Source organism: Taurulus bubalis (genome assembly GCF_910589615.1).
Source record: "Taurulus bubalis genome assembly, chromosome: 16".
NCBI lineage: Eukaryota > Metazoa > Chordata > Actinopteri > Perciformes > Cottidae > Taurulus > Taurulus bubalis.
In genome coordinates this window covers 13,469,545-13,490,323 of record NC_136604.1, presented here as the reverse complement: position 1 = coordinate 13,490,323, position 20,779 = coordinate 13,469,545, and the positions used below count along the sequence as shown (strand labels likewise).

The 20,779-nt window shown below is 42.4% G+C and overlaps 2 protein-coding genes across 2 annotated transcripts in view; one reads left to right on the top strand and one right to left on the bottom strand.

Annotated features, from left to right (window-relative positions):
* itgb8 (integrin, beta 8) overlaps positions 1-9,580 on the top strand; it is a gene marked incomplete at both ends in the record, with an annotated part of 13,817 nt that extends 4,237 nt beyond the window's left edge. The window contains 12 exons of the mRNA XM_079232023.1: positions 87-226; positions 621-786; positions 1,630-1,788; positions 2,127-2,222; positions 2,360-2,452; positions 3,506-3,646; positions 5,170-5,575; positions 5,674-5,896; positions 6,059-6,162; positions 7,534-7,650; positions 8,485-8,648; positions 9,452-9,580. Coding sequence (XP_079088149.1) covers positions 87-226; positions 621-786; positions 1,630-1,788; positions 2,127-2,222; positions 2,360-2,452; positions 3,506-3,646; positions 5,170-5,575; positions 5,674-5,896; positions 6,059-6,162; positions 7,534-7,650; positions 8,485-8,648; positions 9,452-9,580 — 1,938 coding nt within the window. The remainder of the gene's footprint in view (positions 1-86; positions 227-620; positions 787-1,629; positions 1,789-2,126; positions 2,223-2,359; positions 2,453-3,505; positions 3,647-5,169; positions 5,576-5,673; positions 5,897-6,058; positions 6,163-7,533; positions 7,651-8,484; positions 8,649-9,451) is intronic.
* Positions 9,581-12,023: 2,443 nt separating this feature from the next.
* On the bottom strand, positions 12,024-14,418 carry sp8a (sp8 transcription factor a). The gene is made up of 2 exons (XM_079232247.1): positions 14,343-14,418; positions 12,024-13,647 (listed from the first exon to the last, which is right to left on the bottom strand). Exons 1-2 carry the CDS (start codon positions 14,361-14,363, stop codon positions 12,424-12,426), a joined length of 1,245 nt encoding a protein of 414 aa, XP_079088373.1. The 5' UTR covers positions 14,364-14,418; the 3' UTR covers positions 12,024-12,423.
* Between the last annotated feature and the right edge of the window lie 6,361 nt (positions 14,419-20,779).

Here is a 20,779-nt window from a genome sequence, read left to right as displayed (position 1 = left end):
TTCATGCTTTTCTACTTCTCCCCTTTACCCGCCCTCGGCCGTCCCATTCTGTGTCCATCTACCTCGGCATGTTTTCTGTGGTCCAGTTGAAGACAGTGGGAGTGGCGCTGTCTCTCCGTATGACGGAGCACTCCTCCGACCTTTGGCTGGGTTTCGGCTCGTTTGTGGACAAACCTGTTTCCCCTTACATCAACGTCCACCCCTCCAAGATTAACAACCCCTGCAGGTAAAACAAACCATCTGTTGGTGTGATTATTGATTGCTACAAAAGAAAATGAGTGTTAATCCACTCTATATTGCTCATTTTGTGAATGTTCTTGCTATGTATAGAATATATATTTGACACTTTTAAAATGTTTCTTGTTATACTCCTTAGCTAACGTTTTCTTCTTTTAATCAGACAAAAATGTGGTGATTTGAGCGAGTATTTAAAAATACATACAAACAAACTGCTCCCATTAGTTGCTCCAATGTGTGACTGAGAGACTCGTCAGTTGTTGGGGGGCAACATTGTTGAGACAATGAGCTGTGCTGTGAGACAGACTTTTGACATGAATTTGTCCTGAGAATACATTCCTTGAATGTTTCAATCAAAACCTTTCTTGGCTGTCTCTCACCAGTGATTATGAGATCCGCTGTCGTCCAGCCCACGGCTTCCACCACGTTCTGAGTATGACCGGTAATATGAGTGAGTTCACACACGTGATCAAACGCCAGCGCATCTCCGGAAACATGGACACACCTGAGGGAGGACTGGATGCTATGCTGCAAGCTGCTGTCTGCCAGGTGTGTACATACATACGCCGGGAAGTCAGGCTCACAAGAGCTACTTGTGTGTGCAACAAAGAGAAACAGAGTTAACTAAACATTTGTTATGATTGGTCATTTTCAGTTTACTTGAGAATCTAGGAAATGTTCCGAAAAATGAGGCATTACTCCAAATTTGGTTGTAAGTTTGCACGCTGGTGAAAGAAGCATTTATTCTGGGAGAATGGTGGCACTCTGACTCAGCATTGGATATTACCAATGGAATCCCATTAAGTAATGACACCACTGCTTGGGTATGGCACACACACACACACACACACACACACACACACACACACACACACACACACACACACACACACACACAGTTGCTTATACTATGGCTGCGGGAGGGCTGTGAGTCACACCATGCAGGGGGCCTGAGTAACCAGCCTGCAGGGAAACACCATGGTGGTAATCACTCTAGAAATAGACTCTCCATTATGTCTTACTTATAAACTCCCTGGGTTTCCTTAAATACACATGTGCACACACATGCTCACATAAACCCATTTCTCAGACTATCTATGACAAGTCACTGACATCAAGGGGGAGTCTGTGACTGGTGCAGGAACTGCTGCTGTGTTTCCACGGGAACTCGGTTAGCGCAGATGATTCAAATGTTTGAATTTGCAGTTTCTTACCACATGTGTAAAAAATATATAATGCACGCACATTATTTCCAGTCTGTGTAAATTTAGTTGAGTAGTGATGTAAGGGGATAAAAATAAGAGAATCTATAAAACTACTATCCAGAGACAGAATACACATGATTTACTCACATTACACAATGTCCTGACTCCTCTCCGTCTCTCCTTTTAGACATCGGTGGGTTGGCGTCCAGAGGCCAAGCGCCTGCTGCTCCTAATGACCGACCAGCCGTCTCACCTCGCCTTGGACAGCCGGCTGGCAGGGATTGTGACGCCACATGACGGCCTGTGTCACCTGGAAAACAATGTCTACACAGGAAGCACTAGGATGGTGAGAGCAGGAGCAAACACATGGTGGGAAGACAGACTTAAAAGAGCTGAACCTTCAAAGGAAATACATGTTTGTACAGATTAAACAGATAAGATATGCTGTGTTCATTTGTGAATTGTAGAGGTGCCGGTAGACAGATTGTATTACCTTTGGCTGTCTGTTTTCCGGCTTGTTTCAGTCTTTGTGCTAAGCTGCTGCTGACAGTAGCTTTATATTTACTGTATAGAGAAATACTAATCTGTGTAGCTTGCCAAGAAAATACATGTGTTTATTTCCCTAAATGTCAAACTACATCAGCGGGAAAACAGCGTTTAGTCTGATGACTGTCTCCTTTTCAGGACCATCCCAGTGTGGGCCAATTGTCTGATAAGCTGCTTGAAAACCATATGTACTCCATCTTCGCTGTGGAGAAGCAGCAGTACCAGTGGTACAAGGTAATCTCTTCCACACATGTGCACACAACTGCACACAGTATATAAGTGGAAAAACAAGTGTTGCCACACAGGTTTTAGGCTAGAGAGCCTTCCATAAGGGGGAATCAATGTACCTTCTTCTCCCTTTTCTTTTCTAGGAGTTGGTACGTTTCCTACCTGGCTCCTACTTGGGAAAGTTAGGCCTCTTCCAGGCCCCAAATATTATAGAGCTGGTTATGGACGCATACAAGGTACAGAGCACTCACTTCCTCCACAACCTATTTGTCATTCTCGTCCTCCCTCTGTATATTATTCATCCTTTAGACAACAAGAAGAAGGACAGGGACATGTGAAAAGTTAGAGAGAAGAGAGCAGCAGCACAGCGTGAGTTGAATATATGAGCCCACACAGCATCAGTTCAGAAGTATTTGTCTGCTGATCTGCTGACACAACATGAACTCAGCTCAGAGCACTAAAAGCACATTCCTGTTTGCAGCAAAAAAAAGGCCTCAGAATCTGTGATGCTACAGAAGGTGTGGACTATTATATTCATCCAGGAGACTTACGTTTAGGAGTGCACAAAAGCACAAACTTAAATTCTTAAATTGGAGATGTTTTTGGTCACGGAAGTCCTAATGACAGAGAAACAAGGAAGAAAACAGGAGGTTAAGGAAGGGTAAGGGTAAGGCGTGTGTGTGTGTGTGTGTGTGTGTGTGTGTGTGTGTGTGTGTGTGTGTTACTAGGGGTATGTTCAGTTGGCAGCAGTGTAAGCTATAATCTTGCCTCAGGCACAGCGCTCCATTGTTTGCTTCGAGAATCTGCCGAATCCAAAGATCCGGGTGCACAGCCATGCATATGTGCACACAGGCATACATACACGCACACACACACACACACACACACGCATGCATAGATGCATACACAAGTAGCAGAGCCGAACACAAGCTGGCATTATAATAGCTATCAGATCCCCACGGAAACCATAAGTCCTAATCATGGACGAATACAAAGATGCTATTTTTGGCCCCATTTTGTTTCCCCCTGTATTTTACAAAGAAAGAAAGGAGGGCATTCTGGGGACATGTGGCAACTTTAATTAATCACACTTCTCCCTTCCTATACTCTCGCCTCATTACTTTTCACTCACACAGATTATATTCATTAAATCTTAAAACTGTCACTGTTTTTCCCACTCTCTTTTGCCGTTACCCACATTCCCTTGCAACCAGCATAATACATTGAATTCCTTGATATCAGGCAGTAAAGTTAATGTCTCTTCTTATCTGTCTCCGCATTCCATCCAGAGGTTGTTGTCGGAGGTGGCAGTAGCAGTGTCAGTGGAGGACAAGGCAGTCAGCAGGTACTGGGTGTCTGTGTCTCCTCTCTGTCCCAATGGATCCACCGCAAAGGACCAGAGCTGCTCGGGGGTGCAGCCTGGCCAAACGGTAAACACACAAGCTTCAACTAAAGAACAAATTCAAAGCACATATGTGGTTAAAACAATGCCATAATTTAGCTAAATGTTTCCTGGAAATGTATTGGTTGTATTGGGTTACTTTGACACATACAAACACACTCACAGACGTCACTGAGAGCTAAAGATGTGGTAAATAATCTGAGTTGAGCAGATTACAGGCTGTGTTTAACAGGAAAACATTGCCACGTGAGTCCATGAATTATTCTTCCTAAAATCCTTACCTTGCCCAATATGAGAGCCTTTAAGCAAACAAATAGGACATTTGTATATAGAAATAGGTCACCGGACATCCACTGTTTTCATACCTGTTCCATTTATCCAGAGAGAACAATTTCTTCCAAAGAAAAGTTAAACTATAACAAACAAATAACCCCCCTTTTGGTACTAATTATAACATTTTCATTACATTTGGAAATGTTCTTCATGTTCACTCCCTAAACTGCAGATAAGACTCCGTTCCCCAGTAACCGTTTGGGGCTCTTAACTTTATTCCAAGATACTTAATGATTGCTCTATAGTTACTTCATTGTGCTAATAAATCCAGCCCTTTAATCCATGGGTGGATTAAAGTGAATTATGGAAAGTACCCACATTTACCAGAACGGTATTCCAGTGAAAAAAAAAAGCTTTGGCATGCACAACTTACCACATAACCAGAATTATTAACATGAAGCATCACACTTAGAATCCAGTTCCTGGTTCCTGATGTTGGATAAGTAACCAGGAAGTATTTTCTGTCTTATCAGAGATTGCCAAAATGATACTATAAAAGTTGGCTCATTTTAGATTTACAGCAGGACTTTCAAGGGAAAAAATTTTTTTTACGGCCAGCTGCATGTCTCTGGATCTGTGGAGTATCTCTAAAGCAAGAGCAGTTTCTTGAGAAAGAAATGGTTGTTAAATAGTCAATCATTCATTTGTTTCGTTGGTATGTTTACCAGCCACAACAGCATTTCTTTCACCTTTTTAGTCACCCGGTATTAATGTTTCTGTCCATCTGTGAAAAGATTTTGTCACAACTGTGCCAGGTCCAGTCAGAAAACTTTACAAATGTGTAGTTGAGATCTAAATGAATGTCATGTTTGAAGATGGATGTGGTCCTAGTAAGGCTGCCGGAAGATAGTTTTTAATTTGTCTTGCCTTACATGAATATGTGTCACACTTTCCCCTTTCTAACAGGCAATACAACATAGTAAGCTATTTCTATTGAGTATTTTCTCCAAAAATGTCATCTTCAGTATGTCAGGACTTAGTGATTGCAGGCTGTATTTAGGCACAGCAGTGGTCATAAAGTAAAGTATTGGATACATTTAAATTTGGACCTGATGATGGCGCTAGAGAAAAAAGTCAGGGAATCATGAACATTATTAGGATTGATTCTCCGTGCACTATGAATGTCTGTACCACATTTCATAGCAATCAATCCAATAAATGTTGAGATATTTCAGTCTTTACCAAAGTGGTGCTTAACCTTTTGTTCTTCTCATGCAGGTTTACTTCAATATCACTATCGGCATGCACTCTTGTCCTGAGGATGCTGAAGATGAAGATGTAACAGTGTTGGTTCGACCTGTGGGATATAACGAATCCACTGTCATTCGGATCCACTCGAAATGCAGCTGCAGTTGTGGACCAACAAAGCACTGCAATGACGCCATCCAATGCAGAGGAAGCTCCCATCAGGAGCAGAGGCCGGGTCATGGACTAATTAAGGACTCGGACAGAGATTCAAACTGGAATTGCAGAGCGGATGGGTCTGATGTGGACTGCAGTGGTCGGGGAGTGTGTGGTTGTGGGAGGTGTCTGTGTGAGCAGACCAGGCTTGGCACAGTATATGGGAAGTACTGCGAGATAGATGACTTCTCCTGCCCGTATGAAGAGGGACTGCTGTGTGGAGGTAAACTTCAACATGATGTATTATGAACATCTAGTTCCTAAAAAGAATTTCAGACTGCAATTTTTCTGTTTGGCCCGGTCTCTATCTGTCTTTCTCAGGGCGCGGTGTGTGTGTGTCAGGTGAGTGTGTGTGTGAGGACGACTGGACTGGTGATAGCTGTGGTTGTCCTGTCTCCAAGGCAACCTGCCAATCAGCCAACGGCTTGCTGTGCAGCGGGCGGGGCAGATGTGTGTGTGGCAAGTGTGTGTGCGACGACCCCTGGCACTCTGGAGACTTCTGTGAGAGATGTCCTGCTTGCCAAAGCACCTGCCAATCATACTGGTACGTGTCAGTTTGTATTTGCTACCACAAAGCATGATGGGAGCTTTTACTGAACTATTTGTGGCTGAAGCTGACGCTGTTCTCTCTCTCTCTCTCTCTCTCTCTCTCTCTCTCTCTCTCTCTTTCTCTCTATCTCTCTTTCTCTCTCTCTCTCTCTCTCAGGAAGTGTGTGGACTGCCACTTGTCTCACGGCCTCACACAAAAAGAGGCTGGACATTGCAACAACACCTGTGCACCACTGGTGGGCTACATGGATGTTGTATCAGGTACAGCTGCTCTGAAGGCAATTTTACACATGAGCTATGCACCATTTGCAGTTTGGTGGATCTGGGGAATGTTTAAAATTGTGTTTAATTCAATGTCTGGCCTTCCTTCTTCAATATTCAGCCTCTCGTTTGCCATTTGAAATAGAACTGAAAGGGTAACTTAACACCAGGTCACAGAGTTTGTTGTAAATCTAGGTCAATATCCGGATTCACCGGTTTGAACCAGTGTTTGTCATGAAGACACCTTTCTGGTGGATTAAAAAGAAGCAACCTGTGCCAACGGTGTCACGGCGCTAACGATAGCATCGCCCTATGGCACTGAAGCATAAACAAGCATAATGACAACATGATTGAAATAATTTAATGTGTGTTTATGAACGGACTAACCAAGCTGCCACACAACATGAAGGTGCAGGTTGTGTTTTGTGTTTAGGAAGTTCATGACAAGACGAGACATGATAGAGATTATCTCAACGTAAAAGTCATGGACGGCTGTCAAGTGGGACACCAAGGGTTGAAATTGGGTAAACCAGTTCAGTCCGATCTGTGCATGGCTTAATATCAAACGAGTTTTAAAATGTAATAATAAACCTCTGAATGTAATAATAAACCTCTGAACACACAAACGTGATCTCACGATGCACTTACCCACAGCACACTTCTACATTACTTCAACAAGATGAACCACTGGAGTCAGCAAAAACAAGATATCAGCTGTTCTTTAGTTGCTCTTTAAAGCTGTATTAGTTTCTTTGCATGCTTTTGGGTAGCCTTGCCTGTAAACACAACACTAACATATAAACATATTAAGCCAAACAAGTTGTCCATCATGCTTATTTACAGATACAGCACACACACACAGAGCAACATTGGCATTGACCTTGACTCGTGTTTCTGACTTGAGTGACATAACACAACTCCTGAAAAACATATTTGGCTTAAATGATCCACTATGTTGACCCTAACTGTGTCGGTCTGCTGTTTGGTGCTGGTCAGGTGGTAAACAGTGGGTTTAACTGAAAATGGGTTGATAAAAAAAAAAAAACAATGAGCTAAAGGAGCCAAAAATAAAGATGCAGTAGAAAAGGTGCTTTGCAGAGTTGGGAGACAATGTTGTGGATCTGTCATTACCAGGGATACGTTTCACATTACACATGGTCATTTGATCTCTTGTGACACAATAATATACATATTGATTGGTGCAGATTGAAGGTGAAAACTAAAGAGCTTTAACACACAGCAGCTTTCTGGTAATGCAACTCTCCCTGATTCTTTTTTTTTCTTCAGTAATCCTAGAGGATTTTCACTTGGAGTTTAATACGTCTGGACTGAATAACTTCTTACTTCAACTCTCTCTCTATATATTTTCAGGTCAAGCAGGGGAGATGTGGATTCAGTGCATGTACATCAGTAATGACAGCTGTCGCTATCGGTTCCAAACCAGCTCACAGTCTGGTCAGACTCAGCTTCACATCAGCACAAGACCAGGTATAATGTCAACACACACACACCTCACACATACACACATGCCTTCATTCGAGGTCACTTCCGTTGCTACCACTGCTGTTCTAGTGCACCCTGATGTATTTGAGTCAGCAAGCCTGCTGTCAGTTTTACAGCTGTATTTTACATTTCCCCCCAGTTCCCAAGCGCTCCTTAATTTCCACACACACACACACACACACACACACACACACACACACACACACACACACACACACACACACACACACACACACACACACACACACACAAACACAAAACACAAACACACACAATTAAAAAGCCACTAATTCACACATGACCTGGGTTACACAAACACATTATTGCACATTCAAGTATTACAGTTCATCCCCGCCTTCCCGATTTTTGGAACAGCACCGTTCATTGTGCGTTCCCCCTCTCCCCTATCGCCTCACCCCCACCCCTCCGCCCAACGGGACACTCTCTTCCGGCTCACGCCCACTCCTCCCGGGTCCAGCAGGAGCCAGGTCTCCATGGTAACCCGGTTACAAAATGTCATAGCACTCTTTGGACTCTTTGTGTTAAGCGATGAGCCCGTCATCCACACATGCTCCCCAGCAGATTCACAGCCAGCTGACTGTTCAGTGCAGCAACACTGGCACAGCTGCCACTGACCGAGCCGTATAAGCGTGTGTTTGTTTGTTTGTATTGAAAGTATATTACTTAAGCACAACTTTGTGTATTTCCATGTCACTTTATAGTAAAACCTGTGAGCATAAACTTTTTTCTTACCCACGACAAAGAGAGGCATCATGTGCCAGTTCCGCACAGTGAGACCTTATGTGTGTGTGTCCACAGAGTGTGCCAGCAACAGCCGGCTGGTTGGAACATTCCTGAGTGTGTGTGCTCTGACAGTGCTGTGCGGGCTGGTGGTGGTGGCCGTGTCCCGGCTGCTGCTACAGAAGAGAGGCTTGTCACCAGGGGGCGCTGCAGAGGACGGACCCTATCACTGCACTGGAAAGGTTCGCTCTCTATAGTCAAGTATGCTTGAGGCCCTCATCATATATGACAGCAGCACGGTTTTAATTGAGATATCCTTGGAGCCTTCAGAAGTATTAGGGACCCCTTAATTCGACAGGACACGTTTGTTCCTGCGTTCTGTCCGCTTAAACTTTGAGTAAGAATTCTGCTGTCAGAGGTACAGCTGCATTTTACATTTCCTCTCAAATCCCTGCTCTGCATCTAGCGCGTCCAAATTTAAGACTTTACAATGATGTACAGCACCTTTGAGAAGAAGGAAACGATGGAAATTAAACCAGGGGGGCTTTCTGGAGATATCTATGCCTAAACTGGTGTGAACGCGTTTGGAAACCTCTTATTTATTCTACATCGTTCACAACAGATCATGGTGATCATATGTTCATTAGTTGGGGGTTCTGCAAGTAAAGCTGAACATACTTTCTCAAAGACTGCAAGATATAAAACATGGTTACTCTCCACTTTTTAAGTTTAACATTTATGAAATCCACCTAAAAGGAGCTGCTGTTAATAAAGTGGCATTCCACTGATCTGATAAGTCTTTGTGGACAACACTGTGTTACTAGTAAAGACTTATTAAAGCAGTATATGTTGTATTTATACAACTATTGAAACAGTTGGATAAAGTCTTCTGTGACAACTTAACCCATTTAATGATTAAATGTCAAGATATATCAGCATATGCTGCGTTGAATGTGTCCCAAAATCTATAGCAATACAACACTAAATCCAGTATCGTGTGTGTGTGAGAGATGCTATTACTGACTGCATGTTTTTCACTATTCAGGACCTGTCATTCATCCCAACAACCAATGAGAAGACAGTTTCTTACAGGAGGGACCGTCCACCTGACCGCCCTGTGGAGATGCACATCCAGGTTCCCAAGATGCCCCTCGGTGACCCCTGGCAGTGCTAGGTCAAGGTCGGAAGTAAAGACTTCTTTTCTGCCTCTAAATCTTTAACCAGCTGCATGTGGAGACTGATAATGATGAACTAAACTATGAAACCTCCATGGGATCACATTTGTTAAATGAACTGACCAAACTCTCTTCGATTGTGTGACTAATGAGGCCAGTATCCTGGAAATCCAGATGAAACAAAGAGCACATGTCCCGCACCACCTCTTCCTCTGCAGCAGCAGGGAGGCTGCTTCTTCCACAGGGTAAAGGGTGATCATTCCTCGCTTTTTAGCCATGCAGCAAATACTGCTCTAAGTTATGTGTGTGCGTGTGAGAGAGAGAGAGAGAGAGAGTGTGTGTGTGTGTATGTGGAGCATTTGTGCTCTATGCAGGCTTTCTATTTATGATTTTAAATTAAAACACTACATGTTTGACATTTCTGTGATTATGTGACACTCCAAATCTCCAACTGAACTCTCTCCCTGCTGTCTTAGTCTGCCCTCCTGCGGCCAGCTTGAGGTACAACATTGTGTCTCCAATAATACTGTCAACACATTACTGACCTCAGCTGTACTGCCTTGGGATTTAAGTCACAGAGCATACCAATGATGCTGTATGCCATAATTTGTGGCATACCTTGCATTTGGTTTTTGTCAACCGGTCAACTGCATTGCAAATTATTGTTACTTTATGGCATTTTTCTATGATGATAAATTAGAATATAGTTTCATGTGTTTTTGATCATCTGGTTAGACTTGCACTAGAACAGTCGTTGGCATTATACTACTGAAAACTGTGGGGTTTCTGGGTTAGGAGCCGTGATGGTGGGTGTGCTATATGTTGGGCATTAGAAGGCATCTATTTACGGCTACGCATTAAGTGCATTTAAAGCTAATGTAACAAATCCACAACACTGGAATAACAATGAACTGAAAAATCATGTTTTTAAAAAATCAACATACTGACAATTAATGGCAACAGCATCATCACACTTGTATGCATGTGGCCTCTGTAACAGAGACAGAACTGTGTCTGCTGGTCATCCCGGTGCCATTACTGACGAGTTTAGACTCAACAAGTCAGCTCTGGAGGTACTGAGATCAGAGGTGGAATTACAACCCTAATGCACTTGATCACCTAGATCCAGATTGCCGGTTGCATCTTGTGAGACTTTCGCTTGTCCAATCCTGTTCCTCCTTTTTGAATTTTATTCAACACGATGTTGTTTACAGCAATAGCTGCTCTCTTTTACTGTAAGTCAGGAACACTAATTATTATTTATTGTGATTTTATTATTAGTTATTTTCTATGTTATTGTGCTATTTTATGATAAGGCTACCTGTTTTACAAGAAGTGAGTACTGTTTGTGTTTATGAAGAGTGGTCTCTATCTCTGACCATGAGACTAATTCAGCAATAAGGTTATAATCATCTCATCTAACCGGGCACTGAGTTCGGAATAACAACAGCACTTTTCTGTGTAGTTTTGCTGTCAATTAATGTGACTAGTTGTGTAGCATGAATGTTTTCATCACAATAAAATGGGCAAGATTTTTTTCATCATTTCTCGAGTACTTTAGCTTTTCTGTACCAATGGGTTGTATATAAATGTATATAAATCAGTGGGGTGAAACATGACCATATGTATCTAATCAATCAGCCTCATTTAACAGCTAGCCTGTATTTCTAAATGGATATGACTCAATGTTTTCAGGTCAGTTTCGTGCAGATCCTGAATGTATATATATATATATATATATATATATATATATATATATATATACACAATATATCACAATATATATACAATATATCACAATATATATATATATATATATATATATATATATATATATATATATATATATATATATATATATATATATATTGTGATGCAACAAAATACATCAAGGTGTGACCAACGTATGTGGTCCAAAAAACTGGTGACTGTATAAACTGAACACTAGGTGGAGTTGCTCACTATGAGAGTATTGTTACTGATCACTGTAAATATTATAGATATAAGTATAAACAATAGGCAGTAATAGAAAGTGTGCAAAATACAATGTTTGTTAAATGATCCAATATTAATTCTTCAACAGCTCAGTCTTTACATAATTTACGTACCTTGATCAGACACATTTCATTTTCACAAACCTGCTACAGGCCTCAGTTATACTCAAATAAATATGACAATGTCTGAAACAATGTAGATCTACACCAAAAATCAATTAATTAAATCAATAGTCATTTTTTTAAATACGCTGAATGGATCAAATTCAGGTGTCTGAAATATAAGTTAGCCTGATTAATTCAAGTGTTTTTTGTGTATGTTTTTCCTGGTTTAGAATAGTCAAGTTAGTTATTAGATATTAGTTATATGCTGTTTTATTTTTGTATTTCTCAAACATAAATATGTTCTTTACTGATAGAACAGCTTTAACTAGCAACGAAATATGTCCAAAAGTGTTTTATTGAGTTATAAATTATAATCATGACTTACAAGCAAAGAAAAATCATAACAATTTACTCTTTCAACATCATTAAAGACGATATAGCCTTAAATTAAAATGAATGAATAAAAAATGGATTATGGCAAGACATAACCCAAATAATTATATGACAGGCTTGTTTTGGGAATAAATTAAGCGCATATAACGTCTTCAAATAACAAGTCTGATAAACTGTAGAGTAAAAATTTATTTTTTTAAGAAGGCTACAAATAAGATGAGGTAAGGACACACAGTTCATCCACAGCTGAAATTCATCATAAAGTGCCATTTCAATGTTTAAGTGTCCAAGAAAACACACTCATATGCTGATATACAGTGTTATCAAATGCCCACGTGTGGCTCTGTACATCATTGCACCGCCCTCTGTCCCTCGGCGTTTTGGACAGTCTGACGCACCTGTATCCCGGGAGACTGGCTCGGGCTCCCGGTGAGGCTATTGTCCGTGTCGCTGCTCCCTTTACCGAGTCCCGGTTCCGCGCCATCTTCTGAGCCCTCCGCGCTGTGCGTCCTCGCGTGCTTGTTGAGGTGGTCGGAGCGCATAAACCGCTTGTGGCAAGTTGGGCACTCGAACCGCTTCTCCCCGGTGTGCGTGCGTAAATGCCGCTGGAGCTCGTCGGAGCGCGTGAAGCGTTTCCCGCAGAAGAGCCAGTTGCAGACAAACGGCCTCTCCCCGGTGTGCCAGCGCAGGTGAGCCTTCAAGTGAGAGGTCTTGCCGTAAACTTTACCACAACCCGGGATGTGGCAGCTGTGCAAACCCCTGCGCCGCGGACTCGTGCCGCCCTGGCCGAGGCTCTCCGCCTCCTGGCAGTTCGGACAGTCGCACGTGGCTCTGCCGGAGTAGCGCCTTGAGGAGGAGCGGGAGGATGCGGGCAGGGAAACGACGGGGGTTCCTGTCAGAGCAGGGGCCCCCGTCGTTGTAGACTCTGCGTAGGGAGCGTGGACCGGTGGCCTGAAGCCGTCAAACAGGTGCTGAGTGGCGGGGTGCAGGTGCTGAGAGGCCCCGGGGCTGAAGGCGGAGCTGTAGTCAGTGTTGTAGCCGCTCAGAGGAGACGGTAACCCGGCCGGGGCCTGTGTGTCCACCCAGCTGGTCCCCATGTCCCACCAAGCAGCGGACGCGTTACTGACATCTCCCACCGGCTTGAACCATGATTCGTAGGGATGCGCGTGCATCCTTGGATAAATTCCGGCTATGCTTTCCACTGAGGAGGGGAATTTGGTCAGAAACACAGACCGCTGAGTGTGCGAAGGATCGGGAGCACAATTCTCTGATGGCACGGAGGTCTGGTACATCGAAATGTCATTTCCAAAAGGCGAGTTGGCAGTGGTCACCGAGAAAGCGCTAGAGGTCTCCGTCAAGCCCGTCCCGTTACTCCTGGAGGGAACCCCGAGAGGGGTGAAGCAAGCCCCGAGGTTGCTGGTACCCGGGGCGCCTCGCTTCCACGGGTGAAACCCCTTCGCGTATCCCGAAACACCATCGGAGAGACCAGGGGAGCACGAGGGGCTGGACTCTCCGATTCTGCTGCAGGTGGCAGCCAACATTGCCAGCGGTGTGCTGCCGAGCCGGGGCTCCTCCTGTAGGGAACACACGGACATTTAGGCCAGAGTCATCATGGCCAAGCACGGTGTGCGTAAAGACGCGCACAATATTAGATACATCTAGTGTTAGTCACTCGATCTGCGTAACATGTTTAGTCTTAAAGATTAAAGTCATGTTAATTAATAATGTGGCATAGTTTAAGGTATAAACAGTGTGCCTCTGGCCTCATAATATAAATAACAATTAACATGGATATATATATATATATATATATATATATATATATATATGTATATGTATATATATATATATATGTATATGTATATGTATATGTGTGTGTTAATGCAGGCGCACTTCACCGTCATCAGATTAATTATATTATAAGACGATTTCTAAAATCAATTATATGTCTGTGCCTCTTCCTTTTAAACACATGTAGATACTTCTGACAGATACTTTTTTACTAACTGTCATGATCAGTGAAAACAACAAACTGAAGAATGAAAACAACTGCTGTCGGATTAATAAAGTATATAGACTAGTGATATTATCAGAGGGATATTACTGGTTAATGCAGCGACACTACCGGAGTGAAATGGTTAAAGTGAGAAGTTAACTAGGTTCCCTGAATACCACAGACACGCTGAGCCATTTAAGGATATTGTAACAACATATAACCAATACTTTAGAGACAACTCGGATACAGAAGTACATAGAGAAGCAAACTTACCCCTAGCAGTGTAGCAGCCATGGATCTTTGTCTCTGTGTGTGTATGTGTGTGCTCGCGGGGACTGGACGGGATGAGTCTGCGTTTCCTCTCTAACTGCTTCAATAGTTGTGACTTCTTCGTGCTTTGAAGTGCCGCTGAGAGTCCGAGGGCCAATCAGAGACCAGCTCACACTGTCGCTAAACATCAGCGCTCGAGGTCGTCGTAAATTTGAAAAGTGAGCTCCCGCGACTCTAGCTTGCTCCAAATTGCAGAGAGAGAGAATATGAAAAGAACACATCACGTCCAAGACAATATATTCAGTTTGACTACAACCCTTCACTAACTCACTCTTTTTACTTCAAACAGCCATGTGACTGAGCTTGCACACGTGTCATTATTTGTTATTAAACGTGGTAGCAGTATTAATTAGCAGCAATCCAGTGTTTGTTTATTTAATCTAGTATTTTTATTTTTTAATTTTTATTCATACAGAGCTCAAACATCAAAATGCTCCATTATAGGAACCAGGAAAAGAGGAAGGGAAATGGCCCCACAGGACCATGAAGTAACCAATTCAATTTCACATTTGTAAAAATGTTGTGAATAATACCTCCAACAAAAAAGATAATTGAAAACCTCAAAAGCAACAGCACTTTGTGGACAGTTTAGATAACCACATATTTATGTGTTTAGGTACAGGTTAACCAGGAAGCCAGGTACAGGATAACCAGGAAGCCTTTGTTTCAGCTATACAGTCTGATGTTTTTACTGATGTTGTGAAGCCACACAGAGGGAGAGGCTGATGAATGAGAGGCAGCCCGGTCCATCCCATCCTGTCCCTGGGGCGTATCTAGTCAGCCCTGGGGCAGGGAGGGGAGGACACCACCACTGCCTCCACAATTTCATCTCATTCAACACAAAACAAATGTTGTCTTTTTTTTTTTTAAACACTTCTTCCTGTGCTTTCCTCAATTCTATAGATCATTTAAATACTTGTCCTGGGTCAGACTCAAGCGGTGTGCACTCACTGTGAGGGAGAGTTTATATCACTTGAATGTAAACAGGTACTTCTATATTCTTAAAGTATGGGTGATTGACCAATGTGATAACGCACTCCCTAGAAATAACCCAGAATCATCTTCAGCCTCTCAATATATGAGCAAAGCCACAGAGGGAGCATTTCATTTGAATTTCAAATTTAATAAAACAGCAGGATTTAATCCATTTCCTTCATTTGTTTGGTATTAACTGCTTCCCTGCCTTTTTTCATCTCTCTTGTTCTATCATCCTGAATGAAGTCAGCTGGACACACATAGACGGAAAAGTTAATCACATTCCTCATCCACTCAACCCCCCAACACATGCACATGCACGCGCACACACACTGTTTACACTGGGTGATTGATAGTGCGCAAGATTCATTTTGGTGATGCTATGCACAGACAAATAGTTCACTCCATCAGCAAGCGTATAATTGACACTATTCTTTAAAAATGTTTAGTGTATAAAGATGGGTAAGAGTAGGTCATATTCATTATTTTACATTATGTTGAAAACAAGACACATGGAGGTACCTCTAATGTCTGTTGTACAGATACAAATACACATACTAATTTCCACTCCTTTAAACAGATCTATGCGCATACGGGTTATTTTAATTTTGTTCCTCTTTGTTTATGAGCTTTAAAAGCGGCTTTTGCACGTTGGCCACAGACAACAGCTATGTTGTGACGTAGCCATGACTATGCTAAAGCTAAACATAAATGTGCTTATTATCGTGTATAGATATTATTCATAAATTCAGTGTGTTGTTCCACATGGCCAATTGAGACATTAGCTAAATCAAATTTTGATGGAGAAAAAACAACAGCCTCTAAACACCTTTTAAAGATAACTGTTTTAACAAATCTCAGCATATGCAATCTCAGAGTGGAATGCGTGAGATTTAGTGTGGCTACCTTTAAATCTACATGATCGAATGTATTAAGTTGTACATTAATCTATTGAATTTATTACAGTATTAATTTAACAATGGGATGTAGACACATATATTATAAGATATGGACTATAAGCAATCAAAAGCTTAAGATCATTTAGTTTTGAAGATGCTGGATTTTCCACTTGAATTCTGTGAATGATTTAACTACAAACTGCAGTATCTGCAATTTGTTGTTCCGCCTATAAAGTACAAAGGTATAAAATGAGAACATTACAACCTTTTTATCGGTCACAGCTTTTTCACTGGAGTTATTATAATGTAATTCATTTCAGGGATTTTTAGAAGATTTTTCTGGGATTTTTTTGTTGATAACAAATTATTGTTGAAAATTATGGCCTATTAAGAATATATTTGGGTGTCATTTTTGGTAGGCACACGTCCCATTGGACCACACAAAATCACAGGTTCCCACGCTGGCCCTCGCTCTCCCCCACAGCCTGAGGCATTGCCGCATGCACAGGTGGAGTTTACAGTAGGCCATCTTGGCGTCCTCTTGAGCCACCCAAACAGCTGTCCCTCTTTTAAAAGCATTCTTTTCCCACACTGAAAGTGTGTGAGTGTGTGTGTGTGTGTGTGTGTGTGTGTGTGTGTGTGTGTGTGTGTGTGTGTGTGTGTGTGTGTGTGTGTGTGCTTTAAAGGCCCCCAATGAAACCCTGTCTGAGCCCCAACCTGTTCCTTTAGCGATGATAATGACCACATTATCACGCGCCATCGGACGTCAACAAAAAAAGATTGTCGTGTGCGTTCCAATCACTTCGTGGGCACTGAGACAGAAAAAGCAGAGAGAAAAGAGTGAAATAAAGATCTGGCACTTCTCAGGGAGAGGGATGGGTGAAGTATTTTATTTCTCCTTGGTGTTTTCCTCAATTACTCTTTTGTTGGCGGAGTATAGTCACAGTGATCCAGAGGGCAGGGCGGCCATCTTGGTCAGCTGCCCTGCTGGGACAATTAGCAGGAGAATCAGAGTCAAAAGACCAGCTGCGAAACATGACACAAAAAAATATGCATTACAGCCGGGGGGGGGGGGGGGTCAGTCAATCAATTTCAAAACAAAGAAAGAAAAGAAAGAAAATAGTTACAAGTTTTGGAGCTTTCCTGTGACAAAAACTGTTTGCATGCCGTCTGATTCGACTGGACAAGTTCATGAAATATTTCCCTGAGAGACAATATTGTGAATAATAAACGGAACTGAAAATAGTTATCAAACTTTTTTTAATATCATGTCAAATAACAGTGTTAGCCTACTTTTGAATACAGACACAACACTTCAGACATCATAAAATATGTCCCGTGTATTAAAAGTGCCAGAGGAAAACATGTTTTGTCTATATTTTTTATTTATCTTTGCCACAGAGGAGTATCTCAGACTGACCCTTATTTATCTTTTGATGCACTTTAAAGTCAACCCTTATAACAAATTGAGAGAGAAAAAAGTCATCCAGGTGAGCCGTGTGCCAGGATGTGCCTGGAGCAGCTCCTCCCCGGCTTCCTGTAATTACTGCGTGGAGAGGGCACGTCCACCGTCTGTCAGCGCGGCGCTGATGGAAGACTGTGGCAGTGGAGCAGGGAAAACGTGTTCGGGTGGCTGTGATGAAAACTTTCACATAAGCAATTTACAAGATCCCATTTCACCCGCACTTACAATAAAGGATCAATAAGCACTGAAACCCCACTTTTATCTACTGCAAACACATAAAATCCCTTTCTTTCGCTGTCTTTTGCTGTAACCTTTTCTCACACACACACACACACACACACACACACACACACACAACACGCACACGCACACACACGCACACACACACAGGGGTCAGAAAGAGCATCTCTCATCAGTATATCTATGCCGCAGACTGAGGGAATCCTGGCCAATGTAATTACACTGTTGAAGCGCTTCATTCACATTCATGTATACAGCAGATCTACATACACCAGTAGACACGCTCATTCATGAAATGAGGGGGGGGGGGGGGGGGGGGGGGGGGGGGGGGAGAGGTGGAGGAGGATGGATTCATGGGTGAGCAGAGGAGAGGCCTCTGTTTGTTAGGCACAAGTTTGGGCTGAAGGTGAATTGAAATTGTACTTCATGAGTAGCATCTCTCTTTGTTCCAAGCACACACACACACACACACACACACACACACACACACACACACACACACACACACACACACACACACACACACACACACACACACACACTTAGGGTTGATGGATGCCTGGGGTTTGTTAAGTCATACATCACAGAGGTCATTTAAGCTGCCAACACATCTGCTGTCTCTGCCCTCAGAAAGAGAGGAAGAGGTGGAGAGGGTGGAAAGATTTATAAAGGCAAGGGGGAGAATTATGCAGGGTGAGAGAGAATGAGACTGTGATTAGTAACTGGAGTGGATGAACAGTGCACGCACGCACGCACACACACACACACATACACGCACACGCACACACGCTCACACGCACACACACACACGGTATCTTTGCCAAAGCTGATTGCGTTATGAGTTTCTTCGCTCTTCCATCAACTTTCGTCCCATCTCTGTTAACTACTGACAATAAAGTTGCTGATTCATGCCGAGAAGCCTTTCAGCTCGCCAACACATTAACGAGATGCGTCTGAAGGAGGAGTCCTCATTGATTTCTTCAAATGTTGTTGACGTTTGTTAGGTGGCTTTATCTCTGACGTTTCAAACGGAGCGTGTTGATTGCAGATCAATAGCTTTTAGCTCACGTTGACTTACTATAGCTGCCTCTTAGACAGTGTCTCCTCTGTTACTGCCTTCAGGTCCCTACCAAAATAAAGAATATTCTACTTTACTTCATGAAATAGATGCTATCAGAAAGAGGGAACACAAATCAAGACTCTGGCTTTAAATCTTACTCTTTCAAAGTTTAGAATAAAGTTCTGTACTTGATCTACTGGTCAGATTTGCATCCACAAAGGCAAAACTCAAAAGGTCCAGAAATTGTAAACAAAAGTTATTTAGTGGAGTTGACGCTCGAATGTTGGTCATATAGTTGCCTCACCGCTTCTGATATGCTTTCCTACGCTGTGACAATAGTATGTGAATGAAGCAGTATGTTGGAAGGTTTTACTCATGTTGCTGTTGGTTAGCTAGCTGACTAACCTGCTAATTCCACCGTGTTTTTACGCTACACTGGTTTCAGTAAATGAGCCAAACCGCGGGCTGGTAGCCCTTCACTCCCCACCGCAAAGAGACTAAGGAGTTTCCTACCGGCAAACCAGTCTCAGTTGGGGGAGTGAGGTGGATGGGTGTGCTAGTAGCTAATTTCCTCATTTGTAGTCGCAAATGTAGCAAATGTGTAAATAGGTCACTAGTTCACCAAAAAAGATATATATATATATTTTTTTAACCAACAAAGTGAGTCAAATGGTACGCTTCCAGTGATTGGTTGGAATGATTTTAAGACCAGAAATTAAACAAGTCAGAGTTAACTTGACAGCGGTCCAAAACCACCGCTTTGAGGTGAACCAGAGAGTTGTCTGCGAACCAAACAACTGTTTTCGATTTGGTGGTCACACCAACTCAAATGCAACGCACCAAAAGGGGTAAATTCTCCAGAGTTCAGTTCAACCGGACTAAACATCAGCCTGTGACATTAAAATATGGGAAACACCGCTGAAGTCTGTCTCAGTTCAGTATTTCTAATCTCATGGCATTGTGACATCCGTTCTGTCCCCTGATATGATTTTTGTTTTGTTGTTCACTTCTTTTTTCTGAATGAATGACAGTATTTCGGGGGCTAGCTGTTTCCATCTGCTTCCCGTCTTTATGCTAAGCTCAAGCTAACCAGCCTGTGGCTTTAGCTTTACACTTAACCGACAAATATGAGAGTGGTATCGATGTTCTTATCCAAATCTTGCCAAGAAAGCGAATACATGTATTTCTCAAAATGGCAAACTATGGCTTTAAACATTCGTTTGGTGGTGTATTTCAGGAGGTAGCTATCCAATGTTATTGGTACAAAACAACAATGGTATGAATGGTATTACAATTACATGATAGCATCAAGAACATAATGCCAATGGAAAGTTATTTAAGATCCTTATTCGTGACTCACAAATGAAATGCATCTGCAAGTCAGGTGACGTGGTATTTAACAATGTCTTATTAAATGTGAAAGAGACACACAGGGCGGGAGGATTGATGAGTCAAACAAACACAGGTCTTTAAAACTGGTATTTAAGACCGGTGTTTGTGTCCCTGTGTTGAGTTATTGTGACGATACGTTTGTGAGGATTTTCCTGAACCTAACATTCTTTTTGTTACCAAAACCAAACGTTTCCTTGGTCTTGGCGCGTCATTTTAACCTGTTTCGTGCCACCACCATAAAATGCGTCCGTTCTTTGTTTTACTCTGATCTACATCGATAACTAGAGGAACCAGTAGCAATTTGTGCATGGAGCAAGTGGTGAGTGTGTAGGGGTTAACATGATAAGTA

Bases quoted from the DNA above. Each gene is read 5' to 3' on its own strand.
- sp8a (XM_079232247.1), bottom strand. From the start codon at position 14,363: ATGGCTGCTACACTGCTAGGG. The intron at 13,648-14,342 runs GTAAGTTTGCTT...TGTTCCCTACAG, and splicing joins TGGCTGCTACACTGCTAGGG to GAGGAGCCCCGGCTCGGCAG.